The 23,679-nt window shown below is 36.0% G+C and overlaps 1 protein-coding gene across 4 annotated transcripts in view; it reads right to left on the minus strand.

The window, feature by feature from the left end:
- MPPED2 (metallophosphoesterase domain containing 2) overlaps positions 1–23,679 on the minus strand; it is a 154,545-nt gene that overhangs the window by 82,603 nt on the left and 48,263 nt on the right. For all 4 annotated transcript variants that reach the window (XM_088145854.1, XM_088145856.1, XM_088145855.1 and 1 more), the window contains exon 3: positions 15,066–15,247. In XM_088145854.1, coding sequence (XP_088001980.1) covers positions 15,066–15,247 — 182 coding nt within the window. The remainder of the gene's footprint in view (positions 1–15,065; positions 15,248–23,679) is intronic.

Raw genomic sequence — 23,679 nt, forward strand, 5'->3', positions numbered from 1 at the left:
GAGAGAACAACCACATTACTACATGTGTACGCAGTGAATTTACCATTCAAAACAATACCCCATACAATATATAGTTAAGTTTTAGATTTTGCTTCCTCAAGATGTGGTGACAGCCTCAGTGACTTTAAAAGGGCATCAGACAATTTAAGATAAAGCTATGGATGACTGAACTAGTAGTCACAATGGCTATATAATACATCATAGTATCAGTTCCTCAGTATAGCCAATGGACAAGCTGCAAATCCCCCATATTCACAGGGAGTTAGCCAATAGCTGAGATTGAATCCACATTCTCAGGAGGCAAAGATATTCTTTCTGTCACATATGAAAGGCAGATTCCCTGCAGCTCTTCCCTCTCAGAGAAAAAGAGCTTTAGTTATCTGAGGAACCTGAGGCAGAACTCCGAGAGAAATACAGGAAGAAGGCATGCACCAGACTTTGATTAAAGTAGAAGTTCCAGGGAAAAGGAAGTTTCAGATAGACTGAAGCAGCAGGAATAGCTTTTTCAAGTGTCTTCTATTTTTGTAGAAACTGTGTTAGGATTCTATCAGCCCTTTTAGATTTTTTATTAAACATTTCCTATTTTTTGCTATATTTCCCTATTTTTCAGCGTTCTAGGAAGTTAGATGCTTAATCTCAGCTTTCATTCACTGCTTCTTCAGGCTGTTCATGAAGTTATTAATTTCATTTGAAAGCTTTCTGTAGTCCGTATTACTCAGTTAAAAAAAACCTCCCATTTGCCAACAGAGAATCGCTATTTGTAGCAGACCCTTACCCTCTTGTGGTCTGCCTGGAATACTGCATGTATGTATGCACTCCATCCATCCATCCATCCATCCATCCATCCATCCATCCATCCATCCATCCATCCATCCTTCCATCCATCCACCCACCCACCCTTCCATCCAAATGATAATAGTGTGCTTTATAAATTTCTCTTAAAGTTAGAGGGGTTTTGTATTTGATGCATTTTCTATTTTTTTGTATGCGTGTTCTTAAAAATAAAGTTCAGTTTTGTTTATCTCTTATGATATTGGCCTACCTCTCAAGGAAGAGCTAAAACTTCGAGTCACAAGCCTATAGGCTATGTAGCTAGGAGGTTACATTATTTTTTCCCTCCATTATTACCTTTTTAATTACCAGTAATGCATCAAAGGTTGAGGGAACCCCATCCCTCTCATATACCAGGGTCAGGGGGAGGAGACTAGGTAAGGAACTCCCTGGAATATTAGGTGGAGGCAATAGCAATTACAAAGCCACTAACCCAAAAGGCAGAACGGCAGAGTCCAGGAATTAAAACCAAGGTGTTCCAGGAGATGAGTTTCGAGACCTATACCCTTCTATCCTATGGGCTTAGCCATATCACTTTACTAGGAAAACAAGAGGAGGAAAGGTTTTGGGGCCTTACGATATTTGTAGGTTTCCCAGTGACATGGGAATGCCCATTCCCTGTCCTACTGCATGGCACAAGATAGAGAGGAAGCAGGTCTGATCCCACAAGAAAGCTTTGATCATCACGTACGTGCTCAGATGTTTAAACAGACAAAATGGTGCTAAAATGTATTCCCATATTCTAATAATGACTTCAACAGTATATTTTTCCTGTGTAAATATTTTATTGCAAACTACTTTTGTTATAAAATAAATGAAATAAATGTTCAAGTATATTTTTAATTGGACCTGTTCCTATGACATTAAATAGGCTGACATACAAAAAAGGAAGTTGCTGAACCTTTTTAGAATATTTATTTCTGTGACTGGGTCTGATAACTTTTTGCATATTTAATTGCTTTTGCACAATTTACAATGCAGTGTGTCACATGTCATAAGTTATTAAGAACTTCTGAATAACCAAGCAATATGGTAAATGTGTTTTTGAAACTAAATTCATAAATAAGCAGCCTTGTCAATAAATAGCCAGCTACGTAACCCTTGATTTCTATGATTACTTGTCACTCAAACCTCAGCTTCTAATGTTTTATTAAAACGCACCCAAATTATAAAGATGTATTTGCAAATGTCAAGTACCATAAGAACCGACATTTGTGAAAGTTAATATAATTCTGACTTCAGTTGTTTAAGTTCTACCCATTTGTATCTTATTTACATTCTCCACCAGCAAATTTTGCCATGCTCACCTCAAGGGCTGCCATTACTGTTTTAACAGCTGATCTTGTGGAAATATTTGTTTATTAATACCTCTACAGAACACTGTCATCTTCTCTAGTCACTCAGAAAACTTCTGAAAATTATTGAGGCACACCTAGATATAATGACTATTTGTCTCTCAAAACTTGCATTCCTGTTACTAGAGATTTTGTACTTTGTTCTGCTGCTTTCCTTCCAAAGCAAACTAGAAAAGGAAGGAAACAGTGTTTTATGCCAAACATATTGTCTTACCAAAAGCCCATGCCAGTGCTTATTGAGAATTATTTAGAACTAATTTATAGAAGAGGTAAAACCATATTCTCATTCCAGCAGAATCAGACAGTCCAGTGGTCAAGTCTAAAAGAAGAAGAATATTTAGCTTCATTCCCAAGAGAAAGAATAATAGATCTTTCTTATATAGAATTTGATTGTGGTGTTAAAATTAGATTTTTTTTTAAACAACATTAACTGAACAATAACCTCAAGGTTTATTTGGCTTAATGTTGGATCCATCAATTTTTGAAGTATTTTTTTCCAGACATTTTAACAATAAAAAGATTTTCACCTTTTATATTATGCTGCAACATTGGGTTATATTCACTTTTTACCTTGAGAAAAAAGGCAGTGTCTTATGTTAACATTTCCATATGAAATAGCTTAAAATAACCTTTTTCAGCATGCAGAACCTATTTGTGCAACTATATATGATTTTTAGTACAACCTTGACTCAGTGTTAACGTGTCTTTGTATATTATGTTTAGCACTTTTATGCCAACTGATTAACCTCTGTATTCTTTATCCTGTATCATTCCAGAGTGCAAGATGTGGAATTATGAACTGAAGTTACAGGAAAGCAGATTTTGGTTGAATGTTAAAAAGAAAAAATCCCAACAAGAAAAAGCAGTTCAACAGTGGAATGAGAAAGGAGGTGGGCTCCCTTACATAGGCTGTGTTCAAGGGGAAATTAGATAGTTATCTGATGGGGGTGCTTTAGATCCCTCCACTGAGCAGGGAGCTGGGCTGAATGGCCCAACTCTATGCAGACTCCCTGGAGAAGGGTGCACAGATAAAACTCTTGTCAATTTAACTCCTGCTTGTTTTGCCTGGGCTTCCCTGGGCAGAGGGAAAGAGTTGTAAGGGACTGAAAATGGTTTTAAAGGCCTGGATCAACTCTGGGTGTAGACTGGACTTGCTGGAACCTCTCTGCATTTTTATGACTTATTTACCCTCTCCACTTGCAGAGCATGATTAAAGATACTGGGGAAACCACCTGGTTGCAGAATTGCAGATATGGTATTACTAAACTTTCAGGCATTTTCATATGCAATATGTAGTGATGGTGGTAAGGTAGCTCAGATTGATGATTTTTTCCTTCCTTCTTTCCCATTACAACAACATGGATTTGGGTGGTGGTTGCAATTTCTATTATTCCCCCCCCCTTTTTTTTAACTAGGATGGAGTAAATGATATGTTTGTTTCTCTAGGACTCTCAGCACTTCAGGGAAAGGACACTGAATGCTGCCTTCTGTTCTCCTTCACTGGTCAAGTAGAAGGGGCACTCACTGGCCCACTGACTGGTAATCTCAACATGTTTCTTCTACTTCATGGTTGGCAACGCTGAAGACAACTACAAGCCATTTTCAAACTGCTTTGGGAGGTTATGGGATGAAAATGGCATAGGGCCTGGTGGCTTGAGGGACTGTCTGTCTCCCACAGTATTGGCCTGGCTGACTCAATCTGGCAGGATTGGTGTGCTCTGGGTTCCTTTGAATAAACAAACAGCCCCCCTCCCCAAAACTGGTGTTTCGAAGGGCCTTGAAAACCTAGCTATCCACCCAGGCCTTTGGCGAGGGTGAGTGAAGCCCCTTGCATCATGTAGGTTTGTTTATTTTCATTCCTGTCTGATTTTTTGCCATCCTTACTCTTTATTTTTGTCTGTTTTTGTCTATTTTTGCATTTTTCTTGTTTTTAATGTTTGTATTTCTAACCACCCAGAGTTTTTGGGAATCAGGAGGCATATTTAATAACAACAACATCAACAACAACATAGCATCAGTGTTCAAGTGCTCTTGGCTTATTTGCCTAGAATTCTGAAATAATTTCCTATAACTATGTTTCATTGTATTCTTCAGTATGTATTCATACATGAGGGAAAAAATGAGACTAAAGGGCAAAGAACTGCAATGATTGTCTGCAACAAACTAATAGAAATCTAATATATTTTAGCTGTGTTAACATTTGTAATAGAGTAGAAATTATTGTTTCTACTTATGTCAAGTAGGACTGATTGGTACAAAAGCCCTAAAGAATGGCACTATACTGATAAGTCTATAAGGAGTTGAGCAAAAATGAAAATAAATTCTGTCTAGAAATTCTCCTAGGAAGTGCATAGACCTGAGGGTAAGAGTAACAGAATGTGCGTACCTATTACTTCTTTAGTTCAGATAGGCTCTTCTATGTAGAACTGAACTATGATCTAGAGTTATTATAAACAGACTATATCTGTTTTCGATATCATTAGAAACAGATTATATCTGCTTATAATACCATCAATCATAGTATCCTTCTGGGGCAGCTCCGAGAGCTGGGGGGGGGGGCAGCATAGCACAGCATAACACAAAAGAACAAAAGAAGAAAAGTAGAAAAGAAAAAAGAAAAAAGAAATCAAGACAATAATAAAGAAGTAGCTTCCAACCTTCATTACACCGAGCACAATTTAATGTAGTAACATTTCATCCTTTTTTACAACTACAAATAAAAAAATCTTTTTCCCAGAGTCTAACTTTTATCTATGTGAAATCTACAAATTGTCATCTTTTCAGTCCTGGTTCAGCAAAAAGTCCATTAGGAGTTACCAGAAATATCAAACAAATAGTTTATCCTTGATCAGATAGTCCAATTACATATTCCTTCTGTTTGCTCTTCACAATCTTGACCTTTAAACCATTCCAATGGCATCACAGGATTTGATCTTAAATCAATCTTTGACATTCAAAAGGAGTCTTCAGAACTTTCACCAGCCTATTTTGTAAATCCCATAAAGAGGCATCATCCAGGATTTCTTGTCGCAGCTGTTCCATGTCCAGATCCTTTTCTTGATTTGTCTTTTGTATTCCCATTTTGGTAATCTCAATTTTGTTGTCTTCCATGCCTTCAAACTCTATAATGTCTGGGTCAGGTAAGAGTTGTTTCTTAAAATTTTTCTCATCATTATCTAAAGTTTAACCATTGAAATCTGCATAAAGTTGTTAATATCTCAGTCCATTTTTCAAAGGATTCTTTAAGACAAATAAAAGCTATAGCCGGCTTAGCCATTTTAATTCTTTTCTGCCTGGTCCTTTAGTTCCTTCTAATGCCCATTTGCAACCTTCATCAAGACACAGTTCCTAATATGGGTTGAGTCCCATTTCAACAGTTTCCCATGGGTATGTTATTTAATTATATACTTGTTTTTCAAATCTTACAGCAAAAATAGCCAATATTCCAAATCTCTCTGGTCTCCTAATCTGTTTAAAACTTTTTAAAAATCTTTTTTTTTTTTTTTGGCTTTTTGCCAATTGTTTATTATTTTAAACTCAAAATTCCTTAAATCCAAAGAAGAAGGTAAAACTTAACAGGTGTAAAATTAAGCTTGCTGTTTTGAAGGTCTCTAATATCAGTAAAGTAGTTAAACTGAACATTTCTGAATGTTATTAGAAAATGAGTTTAGCTGGCTTAGTGTCCTTATTAAAGGCTCTGCTGCTGCTGAAAGCAAAGATGTAGTCTCCCTCAGCTCCTGGAGCTCAAAACCATGGGAGATCGCTGTTTTATGGTCCCCCTTGGGAGGAGCTGCCATCCAGAGCACTCGTGGGCAATCTCCAATTCTCTCCCCCTCTGCAGAGATTCCGAAGGACTGGTCTACTCTTCAATCAGCCATAACTCACCTGGAAGTTCCATCTTTGGTTCTGGACGGGGTGGCACTGCCCCAGACAGACCCAGTGTGCAATCTGGGGGTCCTCCTGGATTTGTGTCTCCTGTTTGAGGAACAGTTAGCAGTGGTGTCTAAGAGGGCCTTTGCAAAGCTTCAGGTTGTGTATCAGTTGTACTCATGCTTGGACTAAGGGGCCCTGCTCATAGTTGCTCATGCTCTCATGACCTCCAGATTGGATTACTGCAACACACTTTACATGGGGCTGCCCTTAAAGAGCATTTGGAAGCTTCAGCTGGTGCGAGCAATTAATGGTGTCAGTTTTTGTGCTCCATGCTTTCAGTTTGCTTCCTGGTGCAATTCAAGGTGCTGAAAGTCACCGTTAAAGCCCTTCATGGCTTGGGACTGCACTACTTATGAGATTGTCTCTCCCCAGTTGTTTCTACCTGTGCCATCCGGTGTGGCAGGAGGGTCATGCTCCAGGTGCTCTTGGCTAAGGAGTGTCAGCTGGTGGAGCCTAGGAGGAGAGCCTTTTCTGCCATGGTGCCCACCCTGTCATGGTGCCCACCCAGGTCATTCCACCTGGGATTAGTTTAGCCCTGACCCTGCTGGCCTTGCACAAGGCCCTAAAAACTTAGTTTTGTGCCCAGGCCTGGGGTCCTGGGAATGTGATAGAGTCTGTCTCTTGGCTTTGTTGATTGTTATTTTATGACGCTCAGCTGCTATGGGTTTTTATTTTATATTATATATTTTATTTGTTTTTATCTATTTTATTGTCAGCCACCCAGAGTCACGTGAGATGGGTGGCTATATAAATCAAATCAATCAGTCAATCATTAAACTTCCTAATAGGATCTTGCATGGTACAGACTATACTCTGTATTTCACTCTAGTTGACTCAATTTCTCCACTGTACAACTGTACTGTATTGGAACACATAGATCTACTCCATGAAAGAATATGTCATAATACAGCCACTCCTCATTTAATGACTACCTTGGTTAGCGACCATTCACAAACACAACAGTAATAAAAAATTCATTTTCCAATCAATGCACACATTTACAACTAAATTTCCTACACCTGACTACAAAAGACTTCAGTGTGAAACTGATTAAGGTCTGGTCAATTTCAGGCAGCAGTGCAGCTAGCTGGAGGGTTCACATCTACTAATTAAGGTGGTAGAGCTGAGCTTGTTAACTTGTGGTTAGCACTTTTTAGGGAAGTGCTGAGCTGTAGAGAAAAGCAGCTCAGAAAGAGATAGCTTGTTTAAGTAATCTCTCTACCCTGTGAGGAGGCAAAAAAAAGGGGGAGAGACAGGTCAGGCACAGGACACAGTACAAGAGAAATTTATCTGAATGAGACAGCAGCAACAGTGATCTTTGCAGCATTTCTCTGAGCCATGTGTTCACTTAGTGACCATTTCGCTTAATGACCAAGTTGTTGGAATGGAACGTGGTCACTAAACAATGAGAGGGTGTAAATGTGTTAAACCTACAGGCTGCTGATTCCTTGTGTTTGTATGTTTTAATCTTCCCTATGGAAAACAACATTTTCCCATAGAATATCACTTTGTCCTACCATGCAGATACTTTTATTTCCCATTATTCATTATAATATATACTGTACATATGTGCTGAAATTAAAAAGGAACATTTTTACAAGCTTCCCACAGAACTCATCAATGCAGAGCACTGCTTTTTAAGATGTGCTCAAAATAAATTATTTCCACAAATTATAATGATTTTCAAGAAATCTGGTAGAAAAGAAAAGATGTATTGGTATCACTTTCTTTTCCATGACCCTAGGGAAAAAGTCAGGCATATTCAGCATTAAAAGCAAAAATCTCAGAACTTTAAAGCTGGCTGCTGGCCCAACAGCACCAAAGGTTTAATTAGCAAGTCAAACAGGATGCTAATAGTCTGTAGGAAGCATGGCTTAGAAAACTGCTCATTTTTCTTGCAATAAAGAAAATAAAGAAGTAATTCTAGGAACCTTTATTAACCCATGTAGTCTGGATAATTACATTATGGTGAAGGTCTGCCACCCTTGCATTAACATAAGTTGCTGCATGCTGGTTTTTGGTGACACAGTATTTTGCCTGGTTCTGTGAAGAAATGATAACATGAGAGTTTTGAGGCTCAAGCCGCATTTGCAGCAAATGGTTTCACCAGACCTTTGCTCAGTGATTGCTTGACCACAAAAAGTTCATTTTCCAGCACACAAAACAAGCCCAAGAAACATTCAATTGAGTAAAGCATTTCCTTAACATAATGCTTCCATTCACCAACAATTACGGCTAAGCCAAAGAGAGAAAACAGGAGCAACAGGAGAGCCCTAAATATTGTCGGTCACCTAGATGGATCTTATAATTGTACACAATATAAAATAAAAAAAGTGTCATAGATCGGGCATTGCCAGCCAATTCTAAACTGAATTACACAGCCTACTAATCTTTTTAAGATGAACTTTTAACACTACACATCATGCTAAAATCTGCAATGCTTTCTCTGCCAGTCCAACACTCCTGTTTCAGGCTATGCTATCCTGCCCGAAAATGCTGCTGTAACAGATGAAAAACTATTATGTATTTTATTCTTACTGTCTATGGGTAGGGTAGCAAAGATACTCAACATTTCTCTCCCTAGATGTATTGTAATGAAGGAATATGAGGTGTAGCGGTAAGGTTTTCTTTTAGTGGCAATTATCATTAATGGGCAAAAATTGAATATAAATTGTCAAGGAATATAAAGTTATCTCTATTTTTTTCTCATAACTATTCACACAATAAACATATTTAGAATTTTCTTTTTTAAGTCATAATACCTGGGTCGGCAACATAGCACCCACAAATGCCTACAACTCACATTGCAACAAATATACCCAAAAGGCTCTATCCTCCCTCTTTGATTTTGCGTGCAGCTTTTAAAAAATTATCATTATTTTATTTATTTCCCCCCCTACGAGACAAAAAGCACAAAAATAGCTACGTCACTAGTGAAAGGTTAGAAGGCAGAAGAAGAACATCTTTATAATTCAACATTTCTTCTGCTTGCTAGGTGAGTCTGGGAAGGGGGCACATAACTAGAAGCAGAAGAAGAATCTGAGATTTCCAAAGCAGAATCTTTTTTTCTGCAGGCTTATTGTTCTGACTGATAGAAGTTGCTGTGGATGAACACAGGTGAGACGCTGTTGGGAAGTTACTGCTTCTAAGTTCCAGCACCGTATTTATAACTTTGGCTGAGCACTGGTAGGCAATAAATATTAGCAAAAGAGAGCATATATGAATGTCATGTTTGAAAATATGCAGAATTAAATTATGTGCATGCAGTCTCCTAATGCAGTTTAAACACAACAGTTTGGGAGAAATTTCCATTCCTGAACCGACACAAATATAGATCCTTCCAGAGTTAAGAAGCAACGAAGGTGGCTTTTTTGGGGGGGGGGGGTACCTTTCTTATTCTTACTGTTGCAAAGGGCTATTAAATATTTCAATTATTACAGCAAGGTCTTCAAAGTGAGAAAGCCCCCATCTAGTCCTAAAGCTAAGAAGACGGCTCCTAAAGATGCTGCCAAACTAATGAAGGCCCCCAGGACATTTAAACCTAATCAGCATTTTCATTCAATCACTGCTTTTGAAAACATGCAAAATGTATAACAAGAAGTAGAAAATGGCTCTTTATAATAAATCTTTATTCCAGACATAACAAATGAAACAATATGATGTAAAATTAAGTGCCAGATGGTAAGCTCCAAAATGGGAAAATAAATCAAACTACTTCTGCTAAAAAAAAAAAAAAAAAGTCCTTTATTTCACTGTAAGATATTTGCTTTAACTCAACTAGGAATATTGTCAGAATACATTTCTCCCTTTCTTTCTTTCTTTTTTTTTTTTGGTGAATATGGACTTTTAAAAAAATCCAGCACAAAGTAGGTGGGTGAGGAGTTCTGTCCTAACCCCACACAATCACAGATACCTGATCTTTCATCACTTTCCATAAATGAAATATGCAGTTCTACAATGCTTCTGTAATTGTTATGCATCAAACAAACATTTGTTAGACCTTTGATCCTAAGGAAAGTATATACGCCTGTACTGGAACAAAACAAAATATTGTATTTCATATCTAAAAAATAAATGCATGTCAAAATATTAAATAAAACTAAATGAATTAAGTATGTACTAAAGACAATATTAATTTCTAATATCTATAATAGCTTTTTTTAATATGAAACATGTATCGATTCCATTCCCTTCATTTAGTCAAATAATACATCCTATTAAGTATATTCTGATTACAGAATCTGGTTTCAAACCCAAATAAACATGCTATATTGAAGAGGGAAAGAATGAAGATGGAAACCAGAGAAGTGCTATCATCTATTTTAGATTAGTCAAAAGATTCAACCATATGTTTTTATTTTTATTTTTAATTCCCATTGAAGTGCCCAATTAAAATGTAATTTCAGAGCAGGTTTGTCCTTTGTTTACATCAACACATTTGTACTAAAGTCAACATGGAAGATGAACATTTTAATCAAAGGGGTGGTAGGAATCAGTCTAATAAATGAATATATCTCACACACACACACACCCCAAAACTCATGAGTTACATCTGCCAACAGCATTATACTTAATTTACTCAAGTTGTACAAATCATCGTAAATGAGCTAAATCTTGCAGAAGGTTTTCACACACACCTATTAGAAATTATATTTATTTATGATAATAATACAACTATGCCCAAATTATGGCAAAGATAATAAAGGATACTGATCAAAATTTCAAATTTAAGGCTAAAATTAAAAATGAAAAGTGGCTTGATTCTTTAGCAAAATTGTCCCAATGGAAAATGTAATTGCAAGACTTTCTGTAATTTGAGCAAGTCTGAGTATGCATGTAGAACTACTGGGAAAATTACATGGATGGTTTTATGCAAACACCTGGAGTCACGTTTGGCTTTAGGGAGCATTTACCTTTACTTTACCACCTTAACAGGAACACCTGTACTTTCATCTTGCGTATTCATTCTCTTTGTAGGTTACACAAAACAGCTGTACTGCAAAAGTACTTAAGTCTGAATCTAAATGACTTTCAAGTAACATCCCATGCAGTGACTATAACAATCTAAAAAATTCAGGACTGGGCCAGTTGTACAAGCAATGCCAATGCCAATGTTTATTTTCAGCATGAGTATTTATGGAGGGTCAACAGAGTTGGGCATAATCTAAGAGATGAGCTGTGAAGTTTTAGAAGATATTACTTTTGAATCACACTTCTTTGGCCAATCCTCAGAAAACATGGTAGTAAAGAAAATCAGAACAGTAACCTGCAATTCAGAAAAACTAATGAAGTTGTGATATAAACACTGGCAGCAGAAATGACCATTTTCTTATTGAGATATCTACCCAATAACAATGATTTTAGTATTTGGTTACATAAAGGTATCCACAGGGAGGCAACTGCACAGAAAATATTTTTGTAGTTCTCTGGAGTTAATGAAGGACTACAGCATCTGGTTTTTACAATTACATAACGTTTTCACCTTTCAAAGTCGCTCGTAATTTACGTTAACAAATAATACTTACATTTCAGATTTTTTTTCAAAATGCAAGTAGTTTCATCCAGTTTTATATAGCTAGTATCTGCAACAATTACGCCCAAATGCAGTGCTGTAGTTAAGAGGCTTGCTGCTTCTATACACAACTGAATGCAGTGAGTAAACATGTGCATTGCACGCTACCCATCGCATAATTTTAGTTCTTTGCTCAGTCTGTAATGCTGTGTTTATTGCAAGGTCAGTTAAGTTACTATAAGAGATTTTTAATGAAAACAATTATAAATTTAAAATAACTGTGTTTAAAGCATTTAACAGTCACTAGGGTCAAGTGATTACAGCAGTTACAAGACCCCTGGGATATGTTCACACCAAAACAAAGTGAATAAATTACCCCAGCAGGCGTGTGTAATCACTAAGTGACCACAAAGGTCAGGCAGTGTACAAGCCCAGATGACTTTCATGAAAAACCAATAATAAAAATTTATCAGTCAAGGAAAAAATGCACACACACACACACGAAAAGTTAGCTGATAGTTACTGCATAAAAGAAACCACAAGGCAAAATGCAGAAAGACAAACCTGAATTCAGAAGTAGGAAAAATAAAAATTGGGGTGGGTGTACTACAGTAAACATGAGGTCTTAAACCATTTGATCAACTCAGCCCCTTAAACAGGCATTTCAGATGGACACCTATTAATTTAAAATTCTTGTTCTATCTCATGCTATCAGGACATATTCTGCAAAGAAAAGAGAAAATGAAGGGAAAAATGCTAACAGTCTTAAAACAATGACAAAAACTGTCATGAAAAATACAGGTAGTCCTCAACTTACAATCACAATAGGGACCAGAAAATTCATCATTAAGCAGTGTAGTGATTAAGTGAGGCGTCACATGACCCCACCCAACTTTACATTTTTTGCAGCGGTCATTAAGCAAATCACCATGGTTAAGTGAATCACACAGTTCCCCATGGATTTTACTAGTTGGAAGCTGTCTGGGAAGGTCACAAATGGCGATCACATGACTCTGGGATGCTGCAACCATCATAAATATATGCTGGTTGCCAAGCGCTCGAATTTTGATCATGCGATCATGGGGACGCTGTGACAGTTGTAAGTGCAAGGACCAGTCGTAAGTCACTTTTTTCAGCACCGTCATAACTTCAAACAGTTGCTAAATGAATACAGGACAACCTGTACTGAGCAAACTTGTTCTTGGTTGTTCCAGAGCACAAAATTAGAATCAATATTGAAAATTCCAGCAAAAGCAAATTTTGACTAAAAACGTGGAGCAAATTCAAATGGAATGAACTGTCTGCAGTGGATCTGATTGTCTTGGAAGGTGATGGGAACTTCTTTTCCAATAGGAAAAGCTAGCTTTAAGTTGCATCTTGCATTGCAGGTCTGACATTAAATTAAAGCAGTCTTTCCAACCAGCATTTTAAAGATGAGCTCATCTGCAAAAGGGAATTATAAGAATTGAAATTCAACATACCTAGAGAGAACCAAGTTGGAAAAGATGGGTTGGAGAGCTGGATTAGATTACCAAAGAAGAATCCAGTTGCCAGTATTCTGATCACAATAACCAGAGACCCTGTGATGTTAATCTAGATCAAACTGGCTTCCAATGGGTTCCCAAACTTAATATGAATGCTGGCTCTGTCCTTTAAACTTCAGATTTGTCATCTGGCATATAGTAAAAATTAGGTTGTGGGATTCCTTTTCAGGGGAGATTTGCCTAGCCCATTTCCTGCTATTTTTAGACATGGGACTAAAATAATTCTTGTTCAGAAAGATTGTGGGGACCTCCAAGTATGCTTATCGTTTGAAGGGACCAGCTTCATGAAGCCATCCTTACTCAATTTTCTGCAGCTGATTCATCAACTCTAGTTCTAATGCTTTTGTTTTGCTTTGTCTTGTGCTTTTTGTGATGTGGCACTCTCTCTGCTTTCTTCTGGCAGTCTGCTACTTTTTCCTGTTTTACTTTTGTTGTGGGTTTTCAATGATTTAGAAAACCACACTGTAAACTTTTGAGATCAAAAGATCAGTTATAAATATTTTAGTAAACAGGGGTGTGTGCCAGAGATATGGTTTATGAATGAATCAGATGAAATAAATCCCATGAATCTGGGAAGCAGCAGCATAGAAGCTCACTCTTGCATTGGAGCGTCCTGGAGATGATAGGAAGATTAATTACTTTTTCAATCTGCAGCTGCGAAGAGCAACAATGTCCTATTGTGATTAACTGCGGAGGCAATTCAGGATCAAATTGCTTTAAATACATAAATTGGGTTTGATTCTGAAAAGTTCAAACCACTCATCCAAATAGATTTTCTTTTTCTTTTTTTCCCTAAGAAAAAGCTTTAACCATTCTTTTATGAATAATAATTTATTTCCCTAAGGGATTTCCAAGAGAATCTGAACAATGTCATTACAGGGCTTTAGAGGCATGTCACTGTACAAAAACTGAGTGCACCGACACCCTCAGAGAGGGTGAGTGGTGAAATATGTATTGTGACATGATGACACAAACCTCACCATTTGCATACCTGCATCTGATGTTGGGGTGCAAAAGGGCAGGGTTTGCATCGTAACATCACAACACACTTAGTATCATTATCATTATTATTATCATAATCATCATTATCATTATTATTATTTGTCATTGTGGATAGATACAGATGTCTATGTAAGAAATGTCACAGCCATGCTTTAAAAGATATAAAATATGCAATTTCATTTATACAACCAGAATTTTTGGAATGCCAATTTGTTTTCCTAGAGTAGAGTCATATTCCCACGTTAATCTTATTATTCTTCATTTTCTTCCTTTTCTAAACAACTTCCCCAAGTTTTCTAACTCTATACAATAGCCCTCAAATTTTATGCAGCCCAGTGATACATATGACTATGACTTTCTGTCTTTTATTATACTTATATAACCCTTATATCAACTTATTAATGGCTCACTAATAGTGACACATACTTTCCTCCTTGAAGACTATATAAAGAAGAATCTTCAGTCATCATGATATTAATGTCTGTACCCCTTTATCTGAAACGTATATCCATGTCCTAGTGTTATTCTGATGCACGCAGCCCTTTTCAAACCACACTTATTACGGCATACCATAGAAAAAGCTATTATATTTTTACTATTCCTATTTTGCAATGGCCCAAAACTCAGATATCCTTTAAGTCAAGCAATTATTCAGCCTTTGTCATCATGGGATGCCAAATGACAAAGCTTATGTTTCTGAAAATCCAAGATCAGACATATAAATCCACATTAATTAACAGAATCATATTTTGGTTGCACAGGGTATATAACAAGATGACAAGGTTGCAAGGTGAATGCTTTTCAAAGCTGTAACACAATTAGGAGGCTGTAAGTGACACTTGGAAAGCAAAGGTTAATTAGGGTCATCAAAATGCAGTGATTTCTTACCTAACCAATCATTAAACTTCTTAACCTCAGAGGGCAGCCCCAACTCAGTGAAATCGCCTGTATGAAGCAAGATGTCCCCATAAGGCATCTGGATTCCATCTGTTCTGGAGTGTGTATCTGAGATGCAGACAAACCGTGTGTGGCCTGCTGGTTTTGGGGTGTCGTATGGAATAGGGTCGACCCTAAAACAAATGAAAGAGATTGCATTAAAATTAAACTTGCTACACACATTAAACATATTAGGTGTACTCACCATGTAGGTATTTCCTACTGATAGGAATTTTCAGTCTTAAAGAGAGCCCTGTAACACATAAATTGGTTTTTTTTTTTTTTAGTTTGCTTGTTTGTTTTTAGCACAACTATATATTAGGAGAATAAAGATCTGAGAATACCGTATACGTTATTAGTCAATTCTCTTGGCAAATACAAGTTATTATGCTTCTATCACAAGGTAACTTTTTATCAAAGTATGACGAATAATAGATGGGAATATAGGAAGAGTTGGTTGGAATCAGGCAGCATCAAACTCAAATAAAGTAAGCATGTATGGTCTTTCCATCCCTATATGGCTGCATCATGCTGGCTATATACATGACACATGACATACATTCACAGATGAGCAAAGACAAAAGTCCTGTTGGAATCATCTGTTTCCAAGTATTGTTCTAATGGTGTGCATATATTCTCTCTCTCTCTCTTTCTCTCTCTCTCTCTCTCTCTCACACACACACACACACACACAGTGATTTGGCTTTGAAGAAAAAAAGGAGTTTTGGAGCACAGAGGGCATAAATGTAGCATCTCTAACCTACTTCTCAATGTCTTTTCCTGAGATAGTACAGGAGCTATGCAGGGCAGTAGCACAATCTAGGGAAAAGATGCAACAGTTTAAAAGAACTGCCAACGGGTGTTAGGTGAGTACCCTGCACACTCAAAAACAAAATTTCTCCTTTGAATCTAAAGAGCTGCACAATCTGTGTGCATTTATGTGTACATGCCAGTGTGTATATGTGTACATCAGCCTATACACAAATAAGATAAATGTATTTCTCTCTTTCTTTCTCAAACATACCCATATTGAAAATGCATTCTTCAGAAAGAATAAAAGATTAACATTTTGGTGAGTTTTTATTATTAAATATATTATCAATCATTTTGCAGATTTTACCTCAGAGTGAATTGTTTATAGAGCACCTTTAATGCAAAAAAAAAAAAAAAGCTCAGTCACCTAGGTATGAAAGTATTTCAAGCATTACACTCATAATTCAATTCAATATTTACAAATATAATTGGCAATATCCGTTTTGGAAGTTCTCTCTTCAATTATTAGAGGACAACATTTATTAAGAGAATAAAAATTTACCATTCACCTAGATGACAAGAGCACAAGCAGACACCAGTCCACATATTTGCACAAGGTTGTCCATCTAGCAAGACACCATCATCGTCACCATAGAAGTTTACTCACCTTACTAACTCATCTACTAAAACAATGTTTCTAAACTACATATGCAAAACTGTATTTTCAACACACTGAATGTTCTATCATCCCCTGGCTTCCAATCCTAACACAGGTGTAGAATATTCAGTCAGTCCATAAGCATTCTAGAGATGTTGTTATGCAGAGGAAGGAATGACTTGATATAATACTAATATTTCAGAGAAGGGTAGGGAGATTAAATATGATGGCCATAGCAAGATTCAAAAACTAAAGCAAAAACAATTATGAAGGTTTGTGAGATCATACACTTGCACTTGAAATTATTTTCACTTGTATTTTTGCTTAGCTTTGTCCTTGTACACACACACACACGAGGTTAGAAAACAAAACATGGAGTTACTTTTATGGATAACACAAAGACTGCAGCTAGTGCAAAGTGTGGCAGCTTGGTAATTATTACTTGGAGATGGAATACTAGCATTAGTACTAGTGATTGGTTCTGGAATTCATTGATCAGGAATAGAACTCCTGTATCAGCAGAAAATGTGCCTCCTCTAAACACTATTGCTAAAAATGGATATCCTAGGTTCCTACCATTTCACGGGACCAAACCATGAAAATTATAACATAGCGGTTCTCAAACATTTTGGTCTCAGACCCCTTTACATTCTTAAAAATGATTGAGGACCCCAAGGAGATTTGGTTTATGTGGGTTCTATCTACCAATATATAGTGTTAGACATTAAAACTGAGAAATGTTAAAATATTGATTCGACTTCACAGACCCTTTGAAAGGGTCTCAGGGGCCCCCAGACCACTGAGAACCACTGCTGTAGTATTAGCTCTGTAACAGGCACATCACAGAGGGGGAAGGAAGGACCCATATAATGAATCCGTCCATATATGAGCTGTTCTTCTTAATTCATTCTATGGCTCTTGTAAAAAAGTATAAAGAATCTTTGCACCAAAAAATTGTTTTCCCCCTCTCCTCATATATGTTCTGAGTGGCTTCTTTTCTGGTTGGCAATTAGTGTTCTGCAAACACTTTAAAAAAATGCTTTACAATGTGTATGTGTGTATGAAGCACTTCTCTTCATAAAGCAAACGTGTCTTTTTCTACCTCCATGGGGCCATAAGCTCCTCTCAGATCTCATTTCATTTCACTTTTTTCCCCAGCAAAGGCGAATGGCCGTGCATACATATATATGCAGAGACAGTCAAGAACAATTTACAAAACTGCCGTGTGAGCATGGCAAGGGATAGAGCTGCTTTACTGATTCAAAGAGAGGTGCTTCATACATGCTCTTGCAAACTGTGAAATATCTCTTTTGAAAGATTTGAACAGCCTTATTCCCAACACTGGGAACTGTGTTGTAAGAACTGAATTTCTTATGAAATTCCCTCCCCTGGAAATCTAGTTGTACAAAAATTGGTTTTGCCCCAGCACCTGGTCAAAAACCAATTATACATGCAGATTTTTAAATCTTTGAGAGTGGAGATTAGTAGCATATTCTTTTGACACGTTCATTTCATGCTGATGATTCTTCTGGTTCTTTCCATGCATACAGACTTTCATGTTTATGGTTGGTTTGCTGAATTAGCCACTGTTTTGCTAACTATATTCATCCTGAGACTTATAAATATATGGCAGGCTACAAATAAAAATTTTTTTAAAAAAAACCACAGACAAATCATTTCCCTATTACCAATATTTGGACCAATTATTACAAACTTTTAAAAAGAAATTAAGAGATGGCATTTTCACTCTTCTACTTTGTTTTTTAGTCTTTCCACTCAGATAGCAGCTGAATGAGCTATGCTTATTACAAACCTTGCTTTTTCTTATAACCCCACAGAAATAATGAACATGTAGAATTATATAACTCCTATCACCATTTAGAAAATCTCAGCAAAAGCATGCAATTAATAGACTTTTTCCTCTTACAATGTTCTTAAATTAGTAACAGTGCCATCAGAGACTGAATTGGCAACCTAGATATAATTGTACTGATAGATAGATAGATAGATAGATAGATAGATAGATAGATAGATAGATAGATAGATAGATAAACATGTTTATCTAATGACTTTCCTCCTTACAATGTAGTACCAGGATAAATGCTTTGTTTGATTTTATAAAAAAATATCAGTGTGTTAGCCTATGGTCCTTTGTGGTTAAAATCATCTTTAAATCATCTTTATAAAATCATCTTTATAGCTATTGTAAAAAAAAAAAAAAGATTTTAAAGATAGATTTAAATTGAACTCTTACTCTAGGGTTACAACATAACTCATTTTTTCTATCATCTAATATTTTTCCTGATCATCAAACCCATGTATCATAATTTCATTTTTTTCTGTTTCATGCAAAAAGTCCAAAAGGGGTTTCCAATCAGCATTAAACTTAATCAGTGTGTTTTCTCTGATCAAAGCTGTCAGTTTAGCCATCTCAGCAAGCTCCATCATCTTCATGATCCACTCTTCCACTATGGGTAATGACAAATCCTTCCACAATTGTACATATAAGTTTTGCTGCTGTTATTTTTATTTATTTATTTATAAATTTATATATGCCACCCATCTCACTGTACAAGTGACTCTATCATGAATCATGTATAAAAACAAAGTTCCATGTGTTTTTTCCAACTCTTTGTCAATCAGTCCCAAAAGAAACATCTCTGGCTTCAATTGTATATTAATCTTTAAAATTTTCTGAATTAATGTATGTATTTGGATCTATGTTTTAAAACTTTTTCACATATCCACCAAGCATGATAAAAAGTCCCCTCTAGTTGTTCAGATTTCCAAAAATTGTCTAAAATGTATAAAGTACTTTGAATGTAAGTACCTTTATACATTTTAGACAATTTTTCTGGTGACAAGTTCCAATGATACATCATCTTATAAAACATTTTCTTAAGATTATAACATAATGTAAATTTCAGTCCATTCATTCATTCATTCATTCAATTTCTCCCCCGCCCATCTCCCCCAAATGGGGGGAACTCTGGGAGACTCACAGAAAACATTAAAATCATAAATATATATAAATACATAAAACATCAATTTAAAAACATTACTAAAAAAAGAAAGGGAGAGTCCAAGAGATGAAGAATCTGGGGCTGAAGACAGCAGGCCTTTATGGGGCTAGCAATCCCCACGCTTGAAGTATTCCCTCCCCACCCAAGGCCAAGTGGCAGAACCAGGTCTTCAAAGCCCCACGGAAGGCCAGGAGTGAGGGGGCCAATTGCACCTCCGGGGGCAGAATGTTCCAAAGAGTGGGGGCTACCACAGAGAAGGGTTTGTATGTCATAACCAAAACTTTTGGCCCATTTTATCATATATTTTTTCACTTGTTCTTCTTCTGTTTCAAATCTAAATAAAAGTTTATACATTTTAGCAATAACATGTTCATCATTTGTACATAGTTCTGTTTCAAATTCAGTCTTAGAATATTCAAAACCAAAACTCCTTTTATCTACTTTAAATATTTCTGATAATTGTACATAGAAAAACCATTGACATGTATATATTTCTAATGTCAAGTCATCTCTTGATTTCATTTTGAATTCTCCCTGGGAAAATTCTAATATATCACAAATGTTAACCATTTATGTGTAATTATCATTTCTCTTCTATAATATGCTTCTTGTAGTGAGAGCCACAAAGGTATTTTCAGACACAATCTGGATTTATATCTATTCCATATTCTCAATATGACCCGTCTAACAAAATTATTTTTAAAGTCAACATTAACTTTAGCTTTATCATACCATAAATAACCATGCCATCCAAGCCTTGTGTCTTCTAGCTCCAATAATCTTGTATTTCTCAGCATCACCCATTCTTTCAACCAAACTAAACAGCAAGCTGCAAAGTATAATTTCAAATCAGATAAGCCCAAACCTCCTCTTTCTTTAGCACCTTGTAACACCTTCTGTTTGACTCGTGGTTTTTTCCTCTGCCAAATAAATTTGGATATATTTTTCTGCCACTGTTTAATTAGTACATCAGTTATCAAAACAGGTATTGTCTGAAGTAAAAACAACATTCTAGGCAAAACATTAATCTTAACTGCAGAAATTCTTCCCAACAATGATAACTGTAATTTCTCCCATCAAAACATCTTTTTTTAACTTCATTCCATGTCTTAACCTAATTATTTTGAAAGAACATACAGTTCATATTTGTGAAAGTAACATCCAAATATTTTACATTTTCTCAATCTTGAAATCTGTTTTGTTCATCAATTCTGATTGGTCTTGCATCTTCACATTTTTTGTTAGCACCTTTGTCTTCTGTTTATTAATCTTAAAACCAGCTAATGCACCAAATTATTTTAATTTTTCTCAGTAGTTCAATCCCCTTTAAAGGATCTTCCAAAACCAGCACCAAATAATCTGCAAAAGCTCTCTACTTGTAAGTTTTTTAAATTTTTACACCCGTTATCCTCTCATCTTGCCTTATATCTCTGTTCAAAACCTCAAGAACCAAAATAAACAGAAGAGGGGATAATGGCAACCTTGTCTTGTTCTGTTTTGTCTTGTTCCGTTTCGTATCCCACAAGGTTTTGTTGCATTACCATTTAGAATAATTTGCACTGTCTGTGAAGAATAAATTGATTTTACCATTTCTATAAAGTTCTCCCCAAAGTTTGTATCTTCCAAGACTTTAAATAAAAAGGGCCAATTTAAATTGTCAAAAGCTTTCTCTGCATCTAATAAGATTAATGCAACTTGTTTTTCATTATGCTGTTCCAAGTATTCTATAATATCCAATACCATTCTGACATTGTCTTTTAACTGTCTTTTAGGTAAAAATCTGCATTGATCTTCATAAATAAATTCTTGCAGAATTATTTTAATATCACTGTCACTTTGCTTCAAAGAGTCCTTTCTCCAAAGAATGAGTTTCTGTGTTTGCCTGAAAGAATATTATTGAGACCTGTCTCATTAAGCATGAATAGATTCACCAGACCCATACTTTTACCATATATCCAGCACTTCCTGCATCTTATTCCCCAACGTATTTGCTATTTTAAATTTTCAGAGGGAGATATTAAAACCAGTAGCTGTACAAAGTCAGTTTTCTATTGTGTGTCACAGCTAACAAAATCTGAATCTATTTTTTTCTGTTGAAAATGTAAGATGCTTGTTTGAAATTATATATTTGTTTATACTTCACAAGCCTGATTTGCCATTTACAATTATAAGGCACCCACAATGATTACATAAGACAGCACTGCCAAAAATGCAATAATTCTCATATATTTATGAGACATAAATACACACAAACACACACACATACACATACATGTACACATAAACTCTTCATATTCTTGTTTGCAGATATAAAATTTAGGGGGTGTGACTACTAATTTAGAAATCATGCAAATAATTTCCATTGTGGCAAGGACGCATGAGGAAAATGTATTATCTGCTACTTTTTTTTTTTGTCATGGGTAATGATTTCAGGTCATGAATTGCCCCTTCTCCATAGCTGTACTTTTATCTTCAAAGCATGAAGTTGGTGGTTTTGTTTCTTGAGCCTTGGGAATAGTAAGAGAGATATTCTTTAAATGACTATGGAGTTTTATTCAAGATTTGTTCAAGTTTGTTGTGTAGACTTATTTGTCAATTTGAAAAAATAGAAAATACATTGTTGGAGGGGCTATGGGATTGTTACAAATCCCTATCTTTATAAAGGTTAGTTTCTTTAGACAAGTGTAGATGACTGGGAACAAACTCTGATTTCATTTTCTGCTTTATTGAGAAAAGCAGAACAAGTGAAAAGAATCACCAAAAAAACACCCTTCAGGAAGGAATCAGGAAAAATTAAGAAAATACATGGGACAGATGTGATTGTAAGTTGTGGAGGTGTTGTTATTGAGATCAGTAAATACCAAGTGAGAATCAACATCAAGGGAAGTTATGCCTCCTATCATTCTTGCCTCCATGGAATTATATTGTTCTCAGGGTGAATGTGCCCTCTCCATATTTATGAAATATGTTCTTCTTCCACTGTTCTTTTCCACTCATGGGCAAGTGGAACTAACAGGAGTGAGGCTGCCTTAAGGGTAAAAAAGAAAGCTAAGAAACCTGGACTTCTTTTTCTCCCAAGGAAAGACAGAAGGTAGGAAAAGATGCAGATAAATTGGTCATATCGAGGTTGCTCAGACTAAATGAATAATGCAGGATATCTTTCCTCCATTACACATACACAAGATGACTACATCTGATACTGGGTATCTCTGCCATACCCAGGAACTGATTTTATTTTTATTTGATAAAATAGATAAAAACTATCATGAACACCTACCACAAACAGAAAAATCCTATAGGGGAGTTTCCCATTTTCAGAAATAGTGTTAGTCCGTATTTTTTCTTGGTGACTCAGTTTAAGTATGTCAGCAACTTTTATCTTCAAAATAGAAATAATGTTCATTTCAGGATTCTTTTTAATGAAAGGCAATAAACAAATCTTTATTGAAAGTTCTTCATGAAAGCTTATTAATGAAAAGCTTATATTAAACTTTTACACACCAACAGGTTACCCCAATAATTCTAGTCATGTTAATTGGTTAAATATCAAAATACATTTCGGATTCATATAAAAGTTAAATTATTTTCCCATTATTACATATGCCAGTAGTACAGTTGAATTTTAATTACAGGGGATTTTAATTACTCTAACACCTGTTGGAAAAACAACAGATGAAGGGTCCCATCCAAATGATTCCTGACATATCTTGCTGACAACTTTCTCTTCCAGAAAGTGGAAAAGGGCAGAGAAGGTCACCTGTCCTTGACATGATACCAATCAACAGAGAAGACTTACTAAATATGTGGAAATCATAGTAAAATTGGGGGAAATGGTATAATTCAAGGTTTTCAACAATAGCTAAGTGCAACTGAGTGCGTATTTTTGAACTGTAAAAAGTGGATTTAATAAACTCAGAGAAAAATGTGTAATCTTTCTTAATTAGAGATGCTAAAGAGAAAAGGAGCTCAAAATGGGTATGAGTTGCCCACACACACACACACACACACAACCAGATTTGCAAGCAGTTCCAATGCAAAAAAATGGGGAAAAGCAAAAATCAATCTGGGTAGCTCAAATGGTCCCCTTTATGATTTTATGAAACTAAATCAAATAGTCGTCATCCTTACTCTC

The sequence above is a fragment of the Python bivittatus genome, unplaced genomic scaffold (genome assembly GCF_059951505.1).
Source record: "Python bivittatus isolate LINGU-HERP-01145 unplaced genomic scaffold, Pbiv_v1 ctg000480_np1212, whole genome shotgun sequence".
NCBI classification, from domain to species: domain Eukaryota; kingdom Metazoa; phylum Chordata; class Lepidosauria; order Squamata; family Pythonidae; genus Python; species Python bivittatus.